This window comes from Penaeus monodon, chromosome 17 (genome assembly GCF_015228065.2).
Source record: "Penaeus monodon isolate SGIC_2016 chromosome 17, NSTDA_Pmon_1, whole genome shotgun sequence".
Taxonomy (NCBI): domain Eukaryota; kingdom Metazoa; phylum Arthropoda; class Malacostraca; order Decapoda; family Penaeidae; genus Penaeus; species Penaeus monodon.
Window position 1 is genome coordinate 3,411,857 of NC_051402.1, and position 17,240 is coordinate 3,429,096.

At 49.4% G+C, this 17,240-nt stretch overlaps 1 protein-coding gene across 1 annotated transcript in view; it reads right to left on the reverse strand.

The window, feature by feature from the left end:
• The window catches only part of LOC119583471 (Na(+)/H(+) exchange regulatory cofactor NHE-RF1-like), a 78,802-nt gene that overhangs the window by 5,093 nt on the left and 56,469 nt on the right, over positions 1-17,240 (reverse strand). Inside the window, exon 3 of the mRNA XM_037931970.1 lies at positions 849-1,448. Coding sequence (XP_037787898.1) covers positions 849-1,448 — 600 coding nt within the window. The remainder of the gene's footprint in view (positions 1-848; positions 1,449-17,240) is intronic.

Below are 17,240 nucleotides of genomic sequence, written 5' to 3' on the forward strand. Positions count from 1 at the left end.
GCATACCGTTGGGAAGGGGGGTAGGGGAGGGAAGATAAAACGTCCGATGCCATCATTAATCACGAAAGACTTACAAAAAGATAGGGAATGGTAAAACTATGAGAAACCTTAACTGAAGACTCATTATCTCTGGCAGCAAAATACCAAGTCATTGCTGAAGCTCTGAAGTGTAAAGTCAAGTCACTATTTGAAACGGAGAGAAACGTTGCCAGGAAAAATAATTATGAATGTTGAAATAAGGCAAATATATAACTATATATACATAAAAAAGTAACAGAGGCAAATAAGCTCCAGCCAAAAAGCAATCGGAAAGCATAGATCGAAAAAATAGAAAACTATTGAATGGACTCAAACCTGATGAAAAATCAGTAATTTCAGTCGCAGTCATATTTATAAATGGAAGTAAAACTCTATGTAATTTGTTACAGAAAACATAACGGGTAATTTCTCAGTTCGAAGCATAAAGACAAGAGTTACACATGCATCCATCTTACGACAGAACGATGGGAGAAGAGCATGCAGGGAAAGAATAAATGGTGCAAGCACATGCAGAGAGAGTGAGAGAAGGAGTTTACGAGCGAGTGTGTGTCGGTGTTTCTGCGTGTCCTTTCCGTGTGCCTCAGTGTGCATGTGGCTCTTAAAGCGTGTGGATAACCGTGTGTGGATTGCCAAGCGTGCGTGTAGGTGTGCTGACGAGTGCCGGACGTGAGAGGGTGCCTTTGTGCGTGTGTGTGGCGTGTGCGGCTGTGAGAAGTGTCGCTGCTCGTGTGCGTGTGGGTGCGTTCAAAGCGGATATGCAGCTACGTGTGTGCGGATGGAAGCGTGCGGGTGTGCGGGCGCGAACAAACCTGTGTGGAGTGGTCAGTGTGGGCGGCGTCGGAGCCACGGGAGGAGTGCGAGGCGGCCGACGACGACGCCGACGAGGAGCGGCGCGAGTGGGAGGCGGCGGCGGCGGCGGCGGCGGCGGGCTCCTCGCTCGCCGCCACCAAGCCCTGGCCGCCCGCCAGCAGCACGTTGTCGTACTCGGCCTCGAGGTCAGACTCGGCGTCAGCCTCGCCTACTGGCTCGGGCTCGACCTCGGGCTCAGGTTCGACCTCGGGTCCGGGTTCGACCTCAGATTTGACCTCAGGCTCGGGCTCGGGCTCGGGCTCGGGCGAGGACGACCTCGAGGACTTGGCGTCCGCCTCCGCCTCCTCGTGCGCGCCCTCCTCGCTCGGCGTCGCGGCCGCCTCGGAGGAGGCCAGCTCGCCCTCGGGAGGGAGCGAGTCGCCCTCGAGGGAGGGCTCGCGGAGCTCCTCCTCGGGACGCTCCTCGGCCTCCCCCTCCCGAGAGCTGGCGTCGTCCTCCTCGGGTAAGGGAGAAGGGGGGGAGTCCAGAGGCGCCGCGGCGGCCTCGCCTTCGTCCTCGGGGGCGGCGTCCCGGGCGCTCTCCTCGGGCACGGGCGCCGGCTGCCACATGCACATGCAAGACAAACATTAGCAGGGGGAGACACGGCGCCGCCCTCACCCCGCGCCCGCTGCTCCTGCGGGCGGCGAGACGAGGGCGCAAGGGCGGGGCAGCGGCGCCGGGGAGCGAGGGGCATGCGGCGTGCTCGCTGGGCGTCCTTCGGCCATGGGTCGCCAGGGTAGGGCGCCCCGCCCACGGCTGCTGTTCACGCCCATCAGAGTGGTCGGTACAAGCACACACGTGTTTACAAACTACAGAAAATATTTACATGGCTCAACAGCTAGGAAAAAATAAAACTGAAAGAGGAACAAGAGACACTTATTTTAGACATCTACTCTCTACCGATATTCTACTGGACAATACAATTAAGATTATGATAATACCCTCTCTCTCTCTCTCTCTCTCTCCTCATCCACCCGCTCCCGCCACCAATCCAATGAACAAACTTTTTCACTTTCCTCCTTTCATCCTCGAAAGTGACGCAGCGACTCTCCGTTCTCTCTCTGCCACCCATTCATCCACTCTCTCTCTCTCTCTTTCTCCCATTCATCCACTCTGTATCTCCTTTGGCCCATTCTTTCGGACAAAGAACGTTCCCCTCGCCTTCTACTCTTTCGGTGAACACAACGGTAGCTGACAAACGTTTGCTTGGACGCCCATTCACACATCACTGCAGTGTGAAAAGAGGGAGGGAGGGAGGGAGGGGAAGAGGGGAGGAGGAGGGAGAGAACGGGATGGGAAGGGAAGGGAAGGCTGAGGAGGAGTAAGAATAGACAGATAGATAGATAGATAGAGAGAGAGATGAAGATGAAGAGGGGTGGGGAATGGTGGAGGAGAGAGTAAGGGAAGCGGAGAGGGAATGGAGTGGGAGACGGCAGGGGTGGGGATGGAAAGGAAGAGAAGAAATTAGGGAGTAGAAGAGAAAGGGAATGGCAGAGGGTATGGAAAAATAAAAGAAAGGAGATGAACAGAGAGAGAAAGAGAGAGAGAGAGAGAGAGAGAGAGAGAGAGAGAGAGAGAGAGAGAGATAAACACACACACACTCTCTCTCTCTCACACATACACACACACACACACAACCCAGTAACACAAACCGATCCTCCGCCAGAGAAAACGGACATGCTCAAGAGACACGATGGCTCCCAATCACTTATACACGACTTTCTTTCCTCCGCAGGAAGGGTTCGTGGGCAATAAATGGCACACCTGTTCCTTCGTTATCACAAACGTGAGCAGTAAATCATTAACGATTCGGGGACCCTCGCTTTAACAAGGTACTTCTCATCAACTGCGTATCTGAAGCAGCGACCACCCGCGTTTTCGATCTCCGACGCATGCGAATGTTCACTTGTTATGCTCCTCTCTATCGCATTTCTCTCTCTCTGATATCACTTATATTCCCTCTTTCTGTATTTTATACTTCTCGTCTAAAGCGTCTTCGATTTTCTTCCAACTCGCCCCACCCAAACATCTATATCTTTGTTTATTTCTTCTCTCATCTAAAGCGTATTCAACTTCCCCCAACCTCCCAAACACAATCATATCCCCTCATTCCAGTAATTTTCCTCCCCTCGTCTAAACGTATTCATCTTTCCCAACCATAATACCATCCTCTCACGCCACTTGTCCCCCATACCACCTAAAACGTAATCAAATTCGTCCCCTCTCCCTACTGACCTTCCTCCCCCTCATCTACAGCGTATTCAACTTTCCTCGCACCTGCTTTCGTCAGCGCGAAGTCATGGCACTGTAACCGCTCGAACCCCAGGCTCCCTCCGCCTGTAATCTCGCTGCGACCTTTCCGAGGCTCGCCGGCCAGCAGGCCAGTTTCTCTGGGTCTGAGCCTTCGCCTTGGTCTCGTCTTTATTCTTTCTCTTCGCTTTCTTGCCCCTTTTTTCTTTTTTTCTTCTTCTTTGCCTCCTTCTCCTCCCCCTTTCTTCGTTTTCTTAATTTTCTTACTTGTGCGGTCTCTTTCGTGATACTCCTTTCCAATCTTTCTCCTCGTAAGGAGGAAGAAGGAAGAAGGAGGAAGGAGGAAGGAAGAAGGGAGGAGGAGGATGGAAAGAGGAAGAAGGAAAGAGGGTGGAATAAGGAATAAGGAAGGAGGAAAGAGGAAGGAAGAAGAACATTTAACTTTCCTTAATCACCACATTATCAGTTTATTTTACTTAATTATCCGTTTCCCATTATCTTTGCCTCCCTGAAGACAAGGTTAGGCCAAGAACCGCAACTTTCTGGGCGATTTACTAACGTCCCTCGCACTTCACCTTCTTACTTGTTTACCTTTTTTAAAAAAATAATTATTCAATAACATCAGTCGATTAAATTGGTAACTCGTGCATTTTCCGAAGTTACTGGACTGAACAACATCCCCAGTTTCGGTCGCTTCTTCAGTCAGTTATCACGTGAACACAAAATGATTTTTTACCTCTCCGCCGGAAACTCGTATCAGTTATTTTTCGGAATAATAAACACAGAAACAATGAAAGAAAGAAAAAGACAAAGGGGGAAAATGTTAAATTAAGATGGACTGTGTGTGTGTGTGTGTGTGTGTGTGTGTGTGTGTGTGTGTGTGTGTGTGTGTGTGTGTGTGTGTGTGTGTGTGTGTGTGTGTGTGTGTGTGCGTGTGTGTGCGTGCGTGTGTATTTGTGTCTCATCAATTACCCCAATTATCGTCACTGAAATACTTCGCCACAGCCAATTAGAGTAGACCCTCCGCTATCAGCATGGGCGGGCGTTATCAGCCGCGATAAGCTATCTGCGACACGGCCTCGGCTGCCAACCGAACACACGAATGCTCCCCCCCCCCTCTATGTTAATCGCCTCCTTCCCTTCCCTGTCTTCCTTTTTCTTTCCATGACTTTCCTGTCCCTCACTCTCCCCCTTTCGTATAGTTATTCTAGTTCTCTTCTCTTTCTTCTTACCGTAACTCCCTCCCCCTCCAAGTTACTCGCCTTCTCTTATTCTTCTTCCTCTCCTCCCCTCCCTCTTCCAATCATCACCCTCCAGACATCAACCTCCTTCCTCTTCCTCTCCTCCCTTTCCCTTTCCAAGTCCTCTCCCGTCCCTCTCTGGACTACCCACCTCCTCTCCTTCTCCTTCTCCTCCTTTTTCCTCTCCATCTCCCTTCCGTTCCAAACGACCTGTCACGTCTGCTCCGTCACAAGCGGGCTTTCGGCTGACAACAAGGCCGGAGACGGGAGGGCCGAGTCGCATCCTGAGTCGCATCCTTGGGCACGCTCATTGCCCCCCCCCCCATCGCGGTGCGAATAACAACGGGGGGGGGGGGGGTGAAAGGGGGATGGGGGATGGGTAGGTCAGTTATGAAAACGGAGTGTAAACTGTACTAACTTTATTTTTCTTTCTCTTTCTCTCCCAACTTCTCAATCGCTCTCTCTCTTTCTCTTTCTCTCTCTCTCTACACACACACATATATAGATGTGTATATATATTTTTCCATATACACAGATGTTTATTGTATGATATCATGTGAAAGAATCACATCTTCGAAACAGAAAAAGAGACAAGAAACGTAGACGAAGCAGTGTGAGGAATGAAAAAGGAGAAAAAGGAACAGGAGCAGAAGACCGAAACAAAACAACCGCAGACAGACAGACAGACGAATTTATCCCTCGGCGTAACGCGTGACTTCCTCCCTGCCCCTCTCTTTCCCCTCCCTCCCTCCTCCCTCCTCCCTGGACGGAGCGAGGCATCGCCGGAGGGCAGCCTCGGCCGCCAGGATGCTCGCGACCCTGAGAGGGCAAGATCTCATCCCAGGGACATGGAGGGGAGGGGGATAGGAGGCTGAGAGGGGGAAGGGGGAGGAAGAGGGAGAGGTGGATGGGAGGGAGTTGGGAGAGGGTGGAGGGAGCGGGGGAAGGCGAGGGCAGTGAAGGAGGGGTAGGAGTGGGGAGGGAGGGGTGTAAGGCAAGGGCAGGGGGTGGGGACAGGAAGGGCATGGGGGTGGGTAGTGAAGGGGGGGGAGGCAGACAATGATGTTGTTTACCTGTTCGGCGAGAAAGCCAGAGAGAACGAAGATAAATCGGAGCGAGAAGAGGAGGAGGGGAGAAGGGAGGACTGGGAGGGTGTGTGTGGGCGAAAGGTGGGAAGGAGGAAGAGACGAAAGAGAGGAAGGAAGGAAGGAAGCAGAAAAGGAAGAGAGGAGGGAAGGAGGGGAATAAGAGAGGTGGGATGGAGAAATGGAGGAGAGGAGTTAGGCTGGAAGGACAGAAGCCGAGAATCAGGCAAAGGAAATATGGGGAGAAGAGAGAAAACAAAAGAAAGAGATGTAATTAATAGGAACAATAAACAGAAAAGAAAAGAGAACTAATATTTAGAGTAATTTAGAGGAAAGTAATTCACGCACTCATTTTTTTAAAGACACCCCCCCCAAGCACAGGGAAGAAGGCAAGAGTGAACGCTGAGCAGGAAACCCCATTCATAAGGAAGGAGGAGGAGGAGGAGGAGGAGGAGGAGGAGGAGAAAAGGGGGAGGAGCAGGAGGAAAAGGGGGAGGAAGAGGAGGAGGAGAAGGGGGAGGGGGGAAGAGGAGGAGCGAGGGAATGAAAGTGAAACAGGAAGAGAACACGAGAAGGGGGAGGGAAAGAAGGAGAAATGAGGAAGGAGGGAGGATGATGATGAAGAGAGGGAGGAGGCAGAAGAAAACCCGAGGACCGAAAAGGAAAGAGAGAATGAGAGAAAGAGCGAGAGAGAGCTATCGACAGAAGGAAGAGAAGTCGAAGGCAGCACCGAGTGACCCGCGAGTCGACAGCCTCCGGGACAGACCTTGGGAGGCGCGCAGGTGACATGACAGGCCGGGGGTGCGTCATCTCTTCGCCGCCGGGCTCGTGATCCATTGTTCGCCACCCTCCCCCCTCCCCCCATCCACCTCCCCCTCCCCCTCCATCGCTGAGAGATGTATAGAGATAGACAGGAGTGAGAGAGAGAGAGAGATGAGAGAAAAAGACGAGAGAGAGATAAGAAAAAGATAGAGAGAAAAAATATCCCGGAAGAGAAAAAGAGATTGTAAAAACACCAACAGCCACCACGAGCACCACGATCAGCTTCCGCCCCCCCCTCCCGCCTTCGCCCCCACCCATTCATCCCTTCAATCACTAGCCCTCTCGAGCTCTTTCCCGAGCGTGACGCCACAGCAGCCCGGGGAGCTTAGCTTAGCGCGTACCCTGGGCACCTCCCCCCACCCCTCCCGCGTGTGACAGGTACTCCGGGCGCACCGTAAGGCCGCGGTACAGAGGGCGCTGCGTGTGGCGCCGGCTGCCTCCTCCGCCGAGTGCCAATCATTCCGGGGTCGCGTTGCAGCTGACGCCGAACGCCCGAACGCGGGAAGACGAAGACGACGACGCCCGCGCATTCGGACGCAGCGAGACATCGCTACTCCGGGCGTCAATAAAATCAGACCAAATTGATAACAAAATAAATAACATATTTACACGTAACTATAAATGAACATTAAAATCAAGTATAATATCAATAAATAAAATGTAAAACCCAACAGAACGATAACAAATTCATACACAAAAAATAAAATAAAATATAAACTAACCCAAAGTGAACCCAAAAGTAGCAAGGATTCCCGAAGGATTCCCTTCCCGCCCGCACGCCCGATCCTGGAACCTGGACACGGCTTACCTCGCCCTTCCTCCCTCCCCCCCTTCCCTCTCTCGCTCCTTCCCCTCCTCCGACAAGAGACAAGTTCATGGCCGCGCCTCCTCTCGCGCACGTAAGCGACGGAAATATCTGCCGCTCAATTAACGACCTTCCCTCCTTATCATCTCCCCCTCCCCCTCTTCCCCATCTCTCACATGCCCCCCCCCCCCCCGTCTTTTCCTCCCCATTAAATGGGAGCCTCCTGCCCAAACTCTGCCGCTGCCCCAACCCCCTCCCTCTCCCCCTTTCCACGGACTCACCTGCCCTTCGTCACTTTCCTCCTCTCCCTCCTTCCCCATCGCCCCCTTTTCCCAGACTCCCTCCCCCTCCCTTTCCCCCTCGCCCTTCCACTATCTCCCTCCCTTCCTCCCCTCCCCCCTCCACCATCGCCCCTTTTCCCAGACTGCCCCCCCCCCCGCCCATCCCCGCCCACCCGCTGTCTAAAGTGACCTTCATGGGCGTACCCGTCGGTCCGCCTCCTTCGCCCCGGCTGTCATCTCTCCAACAAATAAACAAACAAACAGCTCCCTTTCGCTAGCAAATACATCACCGCTCCCCCCCCCCCCATTAACCCTCCTCCTTATCAATTTAATATCAATCTAGAAGGCTAAGTAAATAGACAAAAGTTTAATCATTCGATAAACCCCAAAAACCCGATCCTAGCGACCTCTCAGTTAAACTTTCTATTTACATTTTTCTTTTTTTTCTCTCTTATTTTTTTCTCCTTTTCTCTCTTATTTTCTTTTATCTTTGTTTTTCTCATGTTTTTTTTTCTCATGTTTTTCTTCTTTCTCTTTCTTATTTTCTTTTTGTTATATTTTCTCTTATTTCTTTCTTTTATCTCTTTCTCTCTCTCTCTTTTTCCTCCTCCTCGATCCATCTCCCTAATTTGCCCATTTCCTTTCCTTTGTTTTCTTTGCCCTAATAGCTCCTTAAACCAACACCCCGACCGGACGCGGAGGTTCACATGATCGCGCCAAAACAGCCTTTTCTATTCCTCAAGGTCGATGGGGATTACGGGGAGGGGGGGGGAGGTCTTTATGATCTTCTTCCTTCTCTCTATCCTCCGTTCTTCTCCCTATTCTCTATCCTCTATCTCCCTTTCTTTGTCTGTCGGTCTGCCTCCGCTCTTTCTATCCTCCGTTCTCCTCCAATTTCTCTATCTCCCTTTCTTTCTCTGCCTCTGCTCTTTCTGTACATAATTCACTCTGAAGCGAACGGTCCCTTTGCAGTTTTCAAAAACATTTTAAAGTCAATAATTAATATTCATCTCCAAAGAGTGGTAAATTAATATCATAATGTTATGAATTCACCGATTCTGCACTTTATTTGCTCCTAGAATAGGGTATGATTACAGATAATATTGGGAAAGTTTAGAGTTCCTTAAGATAATTAATTAGCCAAGAACCTGGTCGGTGTATTTCAATTATCTATGCAATTTGTACCTCAGATTCTCTCTCTCTCTCTCTCCAAAATCCCCTTCCTCGTCTCATCTCTCTTCCTCATTTTCTTGATTCCCTTTTATCGTAAATCACACTTCTCTCCTTCGTTCGCTTCTAATCGCCCTTCTCCTTCTCCCTTCCCTCCTCCACCTCACATTTCTTCCACTTGATTTTTCTTATTTCTTAATCAATTTTGTTTCTCTTTCACCTGTTCGGTCGTCATCGCCCGTTTCCTCTCTTCCCTCCTTTATTTATTTATTTATTTTTATTCTATTCATTACACATTTCACGACCTCCTTCCCCTTCGTTCTTTTGATCATCACCCTCATTATCACCATTTTCATTACTATTCTCATTATCATCATCAACATTTTCTCGTTCTTCTGCTGCCTCTTCTCCCTTCTCTTCCTCCTCACTCCCCCTTTTCGAACCTGCTTCTCTCGCTTCCCTTCTTGTGTATTTTCCTATGCATCTCCTTTCTAGTCTTCTCATATTCTCTCCTTTCATCCTCTGTTATCCTTTTTTTTCTCATTATCGGTCTCCCACTCCTCAAATCTTCCCTCATCCCATATCAACAATTTTGTCTATCCATTCCTCATCTTTATCCCCATTCTTCCCTTCCTTCCTCTTTCCATCCTCCTTCCATTCCCCTTATTCCTCATTTCCCCCAGAATCTCTAACCCTAACACTCCTTAACAAACAGACATCCATGACTGTGCAATCACTGAAGGCCTATACACCCTGCAGTAGACAAGTCATTCACGATTGTGCAATCTCTGCTAATAAGGACCGAAAACTTGCGTAAATGACTAAGGAATTTCACGCAAAACCTTGAGTCTTTTCCTGTTATTCGTCCCTATGCCTCTAATTATCGGTTTATTCTTTTTTTCCCTATCTCTCTTTCTCTTTTAAAAGGCGAGTATGACAACTATGATCACAGCTTATCCCTTACCCGTTTACCGGGAACTATCTGACAATTTCTTATAAAAGGCATTACGAAAAAAATAACAGATACAATACACAATCATGACTGACCATTTGGGGGATGGGAGGGGGAGAGAGGGGAGGGGGAGGAGGGGAAGGGGGGTGTAACCGTCACTCTTAATGGCAGAAAATAACAACAACAACAACAACAACAGCGTCGCGATATGAAGAACAAAACACTCCCAAGGACAAGGTTGAATTCTTGTCCTTCGTGTCATCGAGAAGGTTCTCTGCGCGAAAACGTAATTAAGGAATTAATGCTAATCCTATACACAATTGGAAGGTTTAAAAAGGAGGCGGGGCACAAGGAGCTAAAGGAGGGAGAGGGGAGGAGAGAGAAAGAGGAGTTGGAGGAGGAGGAAGAGACTCTGATAAACGATAAGGTAATTGAACTCACGGAGAAACAAGATCAGGAAGACAAAAAAAAATCAACATCAAAAATGCCCAAGAAGAGAAAAGAAAAGAAAAGAAAAAAAAGCAATAACAATGAAAGGAAGACGCAAAAAACGAAGAAAGGTAATAAGAAAAGAAACGAAGAAGAACCAGGAAGCAAAAATGCCTTTGAATGGCAAGAAGGAAATCGTGACCAAGAAGAAGAAGAAAAAATATCCCGCTGACATCTCGTCTGGGCGCTCTCCGCCTTCCCACGCCCCCCCCCGTTTTCTCTCTCTCTCTCTCTGCTTATCATACACAGCACATATATATATATATATATATATAATATATATATATATATATATATATATATATATATATATATATATATATATATATAATTATATATATATATATAATATATATTATAGTATATATATATATATATAATATATAAATATATATATATATAAGTATATATATGTTATATAATATATATATATATATATAATATATAATAATTAATATAAATAAATATTATCAATATGAAATTTATCATCCAGTATTCATAATTTTATTGAATATTATAATAAACTGATGAATAACAAATGAGTTCACCAAATTTTATTAAACCGAAAGCAATTTCAAAACGAATTGCGGATAATCTCGCCGATTCTCTTCCTGGACAAGAAACTGACTGGCCAAGGACGCGGAACTGAGCACACGCAGGCGCTGGGGCAGAGGGGGGGGAGGAGGAGGGGAAAAGTGGGTGAAGATGAAGGGGCAAGGAGAGTGAAAATGAGGAAGAGGGAGAGGGAAAGCGAGGGGAAGGCAAAGAAATGAAGGAGGAGGGGAGAAGGGATAGAGAAGGGAGGAGGGGGACGAGGGAGGGGAGAAGAGAAAGAGGGAAGGGGACGGCGACAAGGGAAAGGGAGCGCAGAAGGGGAGGGGGGCGGGTCGTGCATGATCTGGCCCTTCACAATTTTGCAGAAATTTGCAGAAAATGAACAGTGGAGTTAATCGAATCATCTCAGCAATAATGATGAAGGAACAAGCTGATGTAATACGAAATAAAAACACACATGGTGAACAATAACAATAGCAAAAATCCCCTCAACAGCCGCGACAGAGAACAAAACCAGGAAAACAGCAGAGACCATAACAATATCAGCAATAACAGTAATAACAGCAAGATCATGTTATCTTCATCATCCGCCTCGCGTCGCCAGCGGAAAAGTACGGTACTTGTTTCAGGTTACTAATATATATATATATTTTTTTTTTTCTTTTGCTTTTTGCTCTTGCTTGTTCTTCCTGCCTCTTTCTTCTTTTTCTTGATTTTTTTTTCATTGAATTCCATCAAGTCCAACGGAACAACATGGACGTGAAAGTGCAGTTGACTATTTATATAAAAAAGTGCAAAAAAGTATTTGAAAAATGGAGGAAGGAAGAGAGACAATTATTTGGCGAAAAATGTTATTTCTATTTCTCTCTCTCTCTATCTGTGTGTGAGTGTGTGTGTGTGTGTGTGTGTGGTATACGGAGTTTTCTTTTTTACACACACATAGCCTGCATCCCCCTAGACTGGCCCTCATGTAGCCGACTCCCTGCGAGATCGTTACCCAAAGCAACAGTTTGGGAACATCGCGTAAAGGCCTCCTTCCGTCCCCGTCTCTTTTGCCTTAATTACTTCTAAGCAAGTCGGAGCCACCGATGTCACCTTGCCAAGAGGAGACAGATGATAAATACAATAAGAAGCTGAAGGGCAAAAGGGAAGGGGTAAATGTAGACGAAGAGGAGGAGGAAGAATAATAAAAAAATAAGAAGCGGATGAGGAAGAGGAATAAGAAGATATAGACGAAGAGGAGATATGAAAAATAATAAAATAAGAAGGTGAAAGGGAAAAGGAAGAAATATAGACGAAGAGGAGGAAGAAGAAAAAGACGAAAATAAGAATGTGGAAGAGAAACATATAAAAGTCGACGAAGAGGGGGATGAAGAAAGAAAAAGAAATACAGAGAAACATACAAACTTTCACAAAAATAGCTCGCTGGTCCGAGTCATGATTCGTAACGAGAACTGACCATACCGTCTCCCTCCCACTCCTCCTTCTCCCCCCTCCCTCCCTGCACCTAAAACTTCACTCCCTTACGTCTCCATCTCCCCTTCTCTCCCCCACCCTCCCCCATTTTCGTTCTGTATATCCCTCCCTCCCTCCCCCCCCTACCTACAACCTCACTTCCCTGCGCTCACCCCTTTCCCCGCAACCCCCCTCCCTTCACCCAGCAACACTTCCCTGCCTCCTCGCACCCCCTGCCACTTCTCCCCACCCCCTATCCCTTCCCTTCATTCCAGAATACCCCCTACCCCTACCCCATAACACCCCGTGCCTCCACCTGTAACCCCACAACCCCCTCCTTTCTCCCATCCCCTAATGCCCCCCCCTCCCCCAACCCGCAAAGCTGTGTGTGACAAGACGAGCAATTCCCTCCTACATATTGGACAAGGTAATGACGCCGAGTAATGAGGACGCCTGGGGAAATGAGAAATGAGAAATGAATAATGAGAAAAGAGATGAGAAATGAGAAACGAGCAATGAGAAATGAGATGAGAAATGAGTGATGACGTCGCTGACCCCCCCCCTCTCTCTCTCCTCCCCCCAACCCACTCCCTCCCCTTCAAGCTGTGGATCATTTCCTCTCGGTTTTTGCCTATTCTTACTTATTTCATTTTCCCCTTTTATCCTCTTTCTCTTTCTTTCCCCTTCTTCTATTATCTATTTCTCTATCTTCCTCTCTTCACCACATCCTTCTTCTTTCCACTCTCTGGTGTTCCTATCTCCGTTGTTCTTTCTTTTATCTTCCCTTTTTATCCTTTTCATCGTTCGCCTCTTCGTTTCTCCTCTTTTTCTCTTCTTCTCTTAACATTCTTATTGCCATCACCTTTTCAGAGGAAATTAAGAGGGAGATGGACAGTGAGAAGAGGGAGGAGAGGGTGAAGGGGAGGGAGGGAGGAGGGAGGGAGGGAGGGAGCGAGAGAGAGAGAGAACGAAAGGAAAAATACCGAAAATCATGTTCTTCTCCGACCTTTCCAAAATCGTCTCCACCCAATGGCACGCCTCCCCCCTACCCCCTGCCCCCACACCCTTTCCAACCCTGTCATTAGGCCTACCAAAGAGACAAGGAGCTCTCCCTCCCTCCCCTCCCCCGCCCGCCTCCATCCTTCCCTCCCTCCCTCCTTCGCCCCCAAACACATTTACATCTCACATGACTTTTGTCCTTCCACGTAACAGCGATTCCCCCCCCCCCCTTCTCTCCCTCCGTCCTCCCACCCTCTCCCCTTCCCTTCACTCTTCTCTCCTCCTCTTCTTATCCCTCCTGTGTTGTACCTTCTTTTTTCTTCTCCTCATCCCCCTCCTATTCCTCTTGCTATTGTACCTTTTCCTTCCCTTCACCTCCTCCTCCTCCTCTCCCTTCCCTCCTTCTCCTGCACTTCTCCTCCTTCTCTTTTTCCTGCCCTTCTCCTCCTCCTCCTTCTCCTGCCCTTCTCCCCTTCTCCTTCTCCTTCCCTCCTCCCTCCTCCCCCTTCCCTCCTTCTCCCTTCCCCCTCCACCGCCTCCTCCTTCACCTATCCGTTGGGCACGGCGAGCACGGAGCAGTACCTGCTCTGGGTGCGGCAGGGAGGGGGCGGGGTGAGGGGGAGGGGAGGGGGTGAGGGGATACATAGCATGGGTGTAGGGTGTCTTAGGGTGTGTAGCGAGGGTGAAGGTGGAGGGCGAGGATGAGGGTGGAAGATGGAGGGGAGGGAGAGGGTAGAAGGTAAGGATGGATGGTGGAGGGTGGAGGGAGGTGGAGGGTGAGGGTGGAAGGTGGAGGGTGAGGGTGGAGGGTGAGGGTGGAGGGTGAGGGTGGAAGGTGGAGGGTGAGGGTGGAAGGTGGAGGGTGAGGGTGGAGGCGGCTGAAGTAAAGTTAGGTGAAAGTGAGCATGTCACTTTTACTTATCCCTTTTCAACGTTAATAAAAATACAGGCATACATACATTTCTGCCATGTCTGTCTATCTCCCTTATCTTCCGTCTCCCTCTTCCTTCCTTCCACATCCGGGTTATCGTGCCGTGTGGCTTATTCTTTCTTTATCAACATTTGCACGTCTCTTCCATCCCAGTATGAGGCAAAGGCGGATCTCTTTTTCTCAGAACGTCTCGGTTGAAAATCCTGATATTTTGTGCATGTTTCAATCCCCCTTCGTGCTTGTGCATGATGTATCCTTGTAGATATCCCCCCTCCCCTCCCCCTTCCCTTTCTCTTCCCCTCTCATTCCCCTTCTCCCTCCCTTCTCCCTCCCTTTATCCCCCTTCCTTCTCTTCCCTTTCTCCCTTCCCCTCCCCACCTCCCTCCTCCTTCTCTCCCCCCTTCCCCTTCCCCTTTTCCCTCCCCTGCCCCTCCTGGCACCCCCTCCCTTCCCAGATAAGCTGATTGCATCATGACAAAGATAATTGGAAAAATGTGATAGCGAGGAATTGTTTTGAATTCCGGCCGCAAGGTGGGCTGACGTCACAGAATTTGAATGTCGTCAGCGCTTTGACTTCGACATTCTGGTTGGAGAACATCAAAGTTATTTCTCTAGCGCTCTTTTATGAGACGTAAAACAGATCATTTGCATAAAGCTGCCATATAATAAAGGAAAGATATTAAGAAATGGCGGAGAAAGGATATGGTGAAGGAATGAGAGAAGAGGAGGGGGAGGAGGAGCAAGAGGAGGAGGAGAAAGGGGAGGAAGAACAAGAGGAGGAGGAGGAGGAGGAGGAGGAGGAGGAAGAAGGAGGCGGTGGCGGAGGAGTGGACGATGAACATGAAGAAGAAGAAGAAAAAAGGAGACGGAGAAAAGACGCCCCGCAGATTCGTTGATAAATCCCAGTCGTGTCAGCAACATGCTCAGCACATTCGCCCGACGTCAGCAGGGCCTGCTGACGCCTGACTCGTCCACCACTGACAGCAAAGGCGCAAACGTGGCGCTGACGCTGACCTGACCAATTTCCGGCGAGCGGCTCAGCAACTGAAGCAAGTGATGAGTAAAAAACGAAAGGGAAATGAGTGGGGGAAATGAGTGAACGAGATAGTGAGTGAATGAGTGAGCTGACGAGCGATTTCACAATTCGGTGAGTTACTGAGTGCAGAGGCGAGCAAGGGCGTTCACGTCAGGGCAGCGGGTGTGTGCGTATGTGTGTGCGTGTATGTGAGTATAGATGTGGGCGTAAACGCGTGCTGAGAATTTTTATCCTTTCTCTTCTTCAAAAGACGCGTCGACGGGTACTCTGTCATCGCTATTCTGGGGAATGCATCAGAGATTGCTTGGCGGGAGGGAAGGAGGAGGAAGGAGGAGGAGGGGAAGGATGAAGGAGAATAAAGGAGGGAAGAGGAAAGAGGGGGAAAGGGGGAGAAAAAAGGGGAATGGAGGAGGAAAAGGAGGGAGAAGGAGGAAGGAGGAGGATGTGGGAAGAGAGAGGAAAAGGGAGGGAGGGAGGGAGGGAGGGAGGGAGGAGGAAAGAAAAAGGTGGGGGGAGGAAGGAGAAGGAGGAGGGAAGAGAAGGAAGACAAAGAGAGGGGTAGGAATAAGGTGAGAGAAAGTGAGAGAAAAATGGAGAGAGAGATAAGAGAAAGTGAAGAGAGAAAGTGAAGAGGAGAGAATAAGAGATATGAGAAAGAGAAGAGGAGAGACAAGAATGCGACCACAATGTAGATCACCTTCCCAATAGCCCCCCCTTCCCCCCCGTTCCCTTTGTACTTGCAACGTGGACGGCAACCATGCATCGCCCCGGGGCGTTCGCGGGGATGCAAGGAGGGCGAGAGAAGGAAGGGAATAAAGGCGAGAGGGAAAGTAGTAAAGTAAGTAGATAAAGAAGAAGAAAAATAAAAGTAAACAAGAAAAAAAAGAAAACGAGAAAAAAAAGACAAAACACCACACGAAAAAAAAAAAAAAAAATAAAGACAGACAGACAAAGACAAAGTCAAACGTCTGGAAACCTCTCATCCCGCACGCCTCTGCCTCGGCGCCTGTGCAAGTCTATTTTCTGCTCCGGTTAACCAACGGGAATGTAACTCGAGTGCCACGGCGTTGGTGCCTATTTGGGGGGGGGAGGATGGGGAGGAGAGGGAGGAGAGGGGGTGTGGAAGTAGAGGGAGAGGAGGAGGGAAGGGGAAGGAGGGAGGGAGGAAAGGAGAGGGGGAGGTAGAGGGGAAGAGAGAGAGAGAGAGAGAGAGAGAGAGAGAGAGAGAGAGAAGAAAAGGAGAGGATAAGGAGACAGAGGAATGGAAACGCGAGAGAGGGGTGGATGGTGAGAAACAGACGAAGAGAAAGACGCTCAATGACAACCTGGACGACAGAAGAGTGAAAAGGAGAGAGTGAATCGGCGCTCAGGTATATTTTCACCTTTCACGTGGAGAATCATGCACTTAAGTGAGTCCGTGCGCACGCGCGTGACATGCGCTGGCCAGAGCACGCACTCCAGGCCCGCCATGCTTCTGTTTTCTTCTTAATCTCTCCTTCGTCTGATCGTCTCCGGCTTCGGGCCACGCCCCTCGGCTCTAACGGCTCCCTTTCTCTTCCAGTCTTCCTCTCTCTCTCTCTCTCTCTCGCTCTACTTCCTAAAACCCCTCATTCCCTTCCTCCCATTCTCCTCTTCCGTCCTTTTCCCTCCCTCATCTTCTCCCCTTCCCTTCCCTCCTTCTTTCCCACTCTCCTTCCTCTCTTCACCCAACTCCCCCTTTCTCTTTTCCTACCACTTCCTTTCCTCCCCCCCCCCTCCCTCACACTTCCTCCTCCTCTCTCCCACCCTTAAGGAAACGAAGGAAGGAGGAAGGAAACCCCGAAAGTGCCGAACGCAAGAAGGAAGGAGGGATAGAGAGGATAGACAGGGCAGAGAGGGACAGAGCTGCCTTGACCGGAAACTCGGATCTGCGACGTTGCGAAAAGCGGAAGGAAGGGGGGGGGGCGAATGGGGGAAGGAGCAAGAAGGAAAGAAAAGGAATGAAGATGAAAAATGAGGAGGAGGAGGAGGAGGAAGAGGTGGAGGAGGAGGAGGAGGAAGAGGTGGAGGAGGAGGAGGAGGAAGAGGTGGAGGAGGAGGAAGAGGTGGAGGAGGAGGAAGAGGTGGAGGAGGAGGAGGAGGAAGAGGTGGAGGAGGAGGAAGAGGTGGAGGACGGGGCGTGATGTAAATGAGGGTGTAAAAAGGATGAGCGGGCGAAAGAGAGGATGAGAGGGACAAAGAGGGGGAAGGATGGATGGTAGGAAAGTTGAGGGCGAGAAGGAGAGAGAGAGATATATAATTT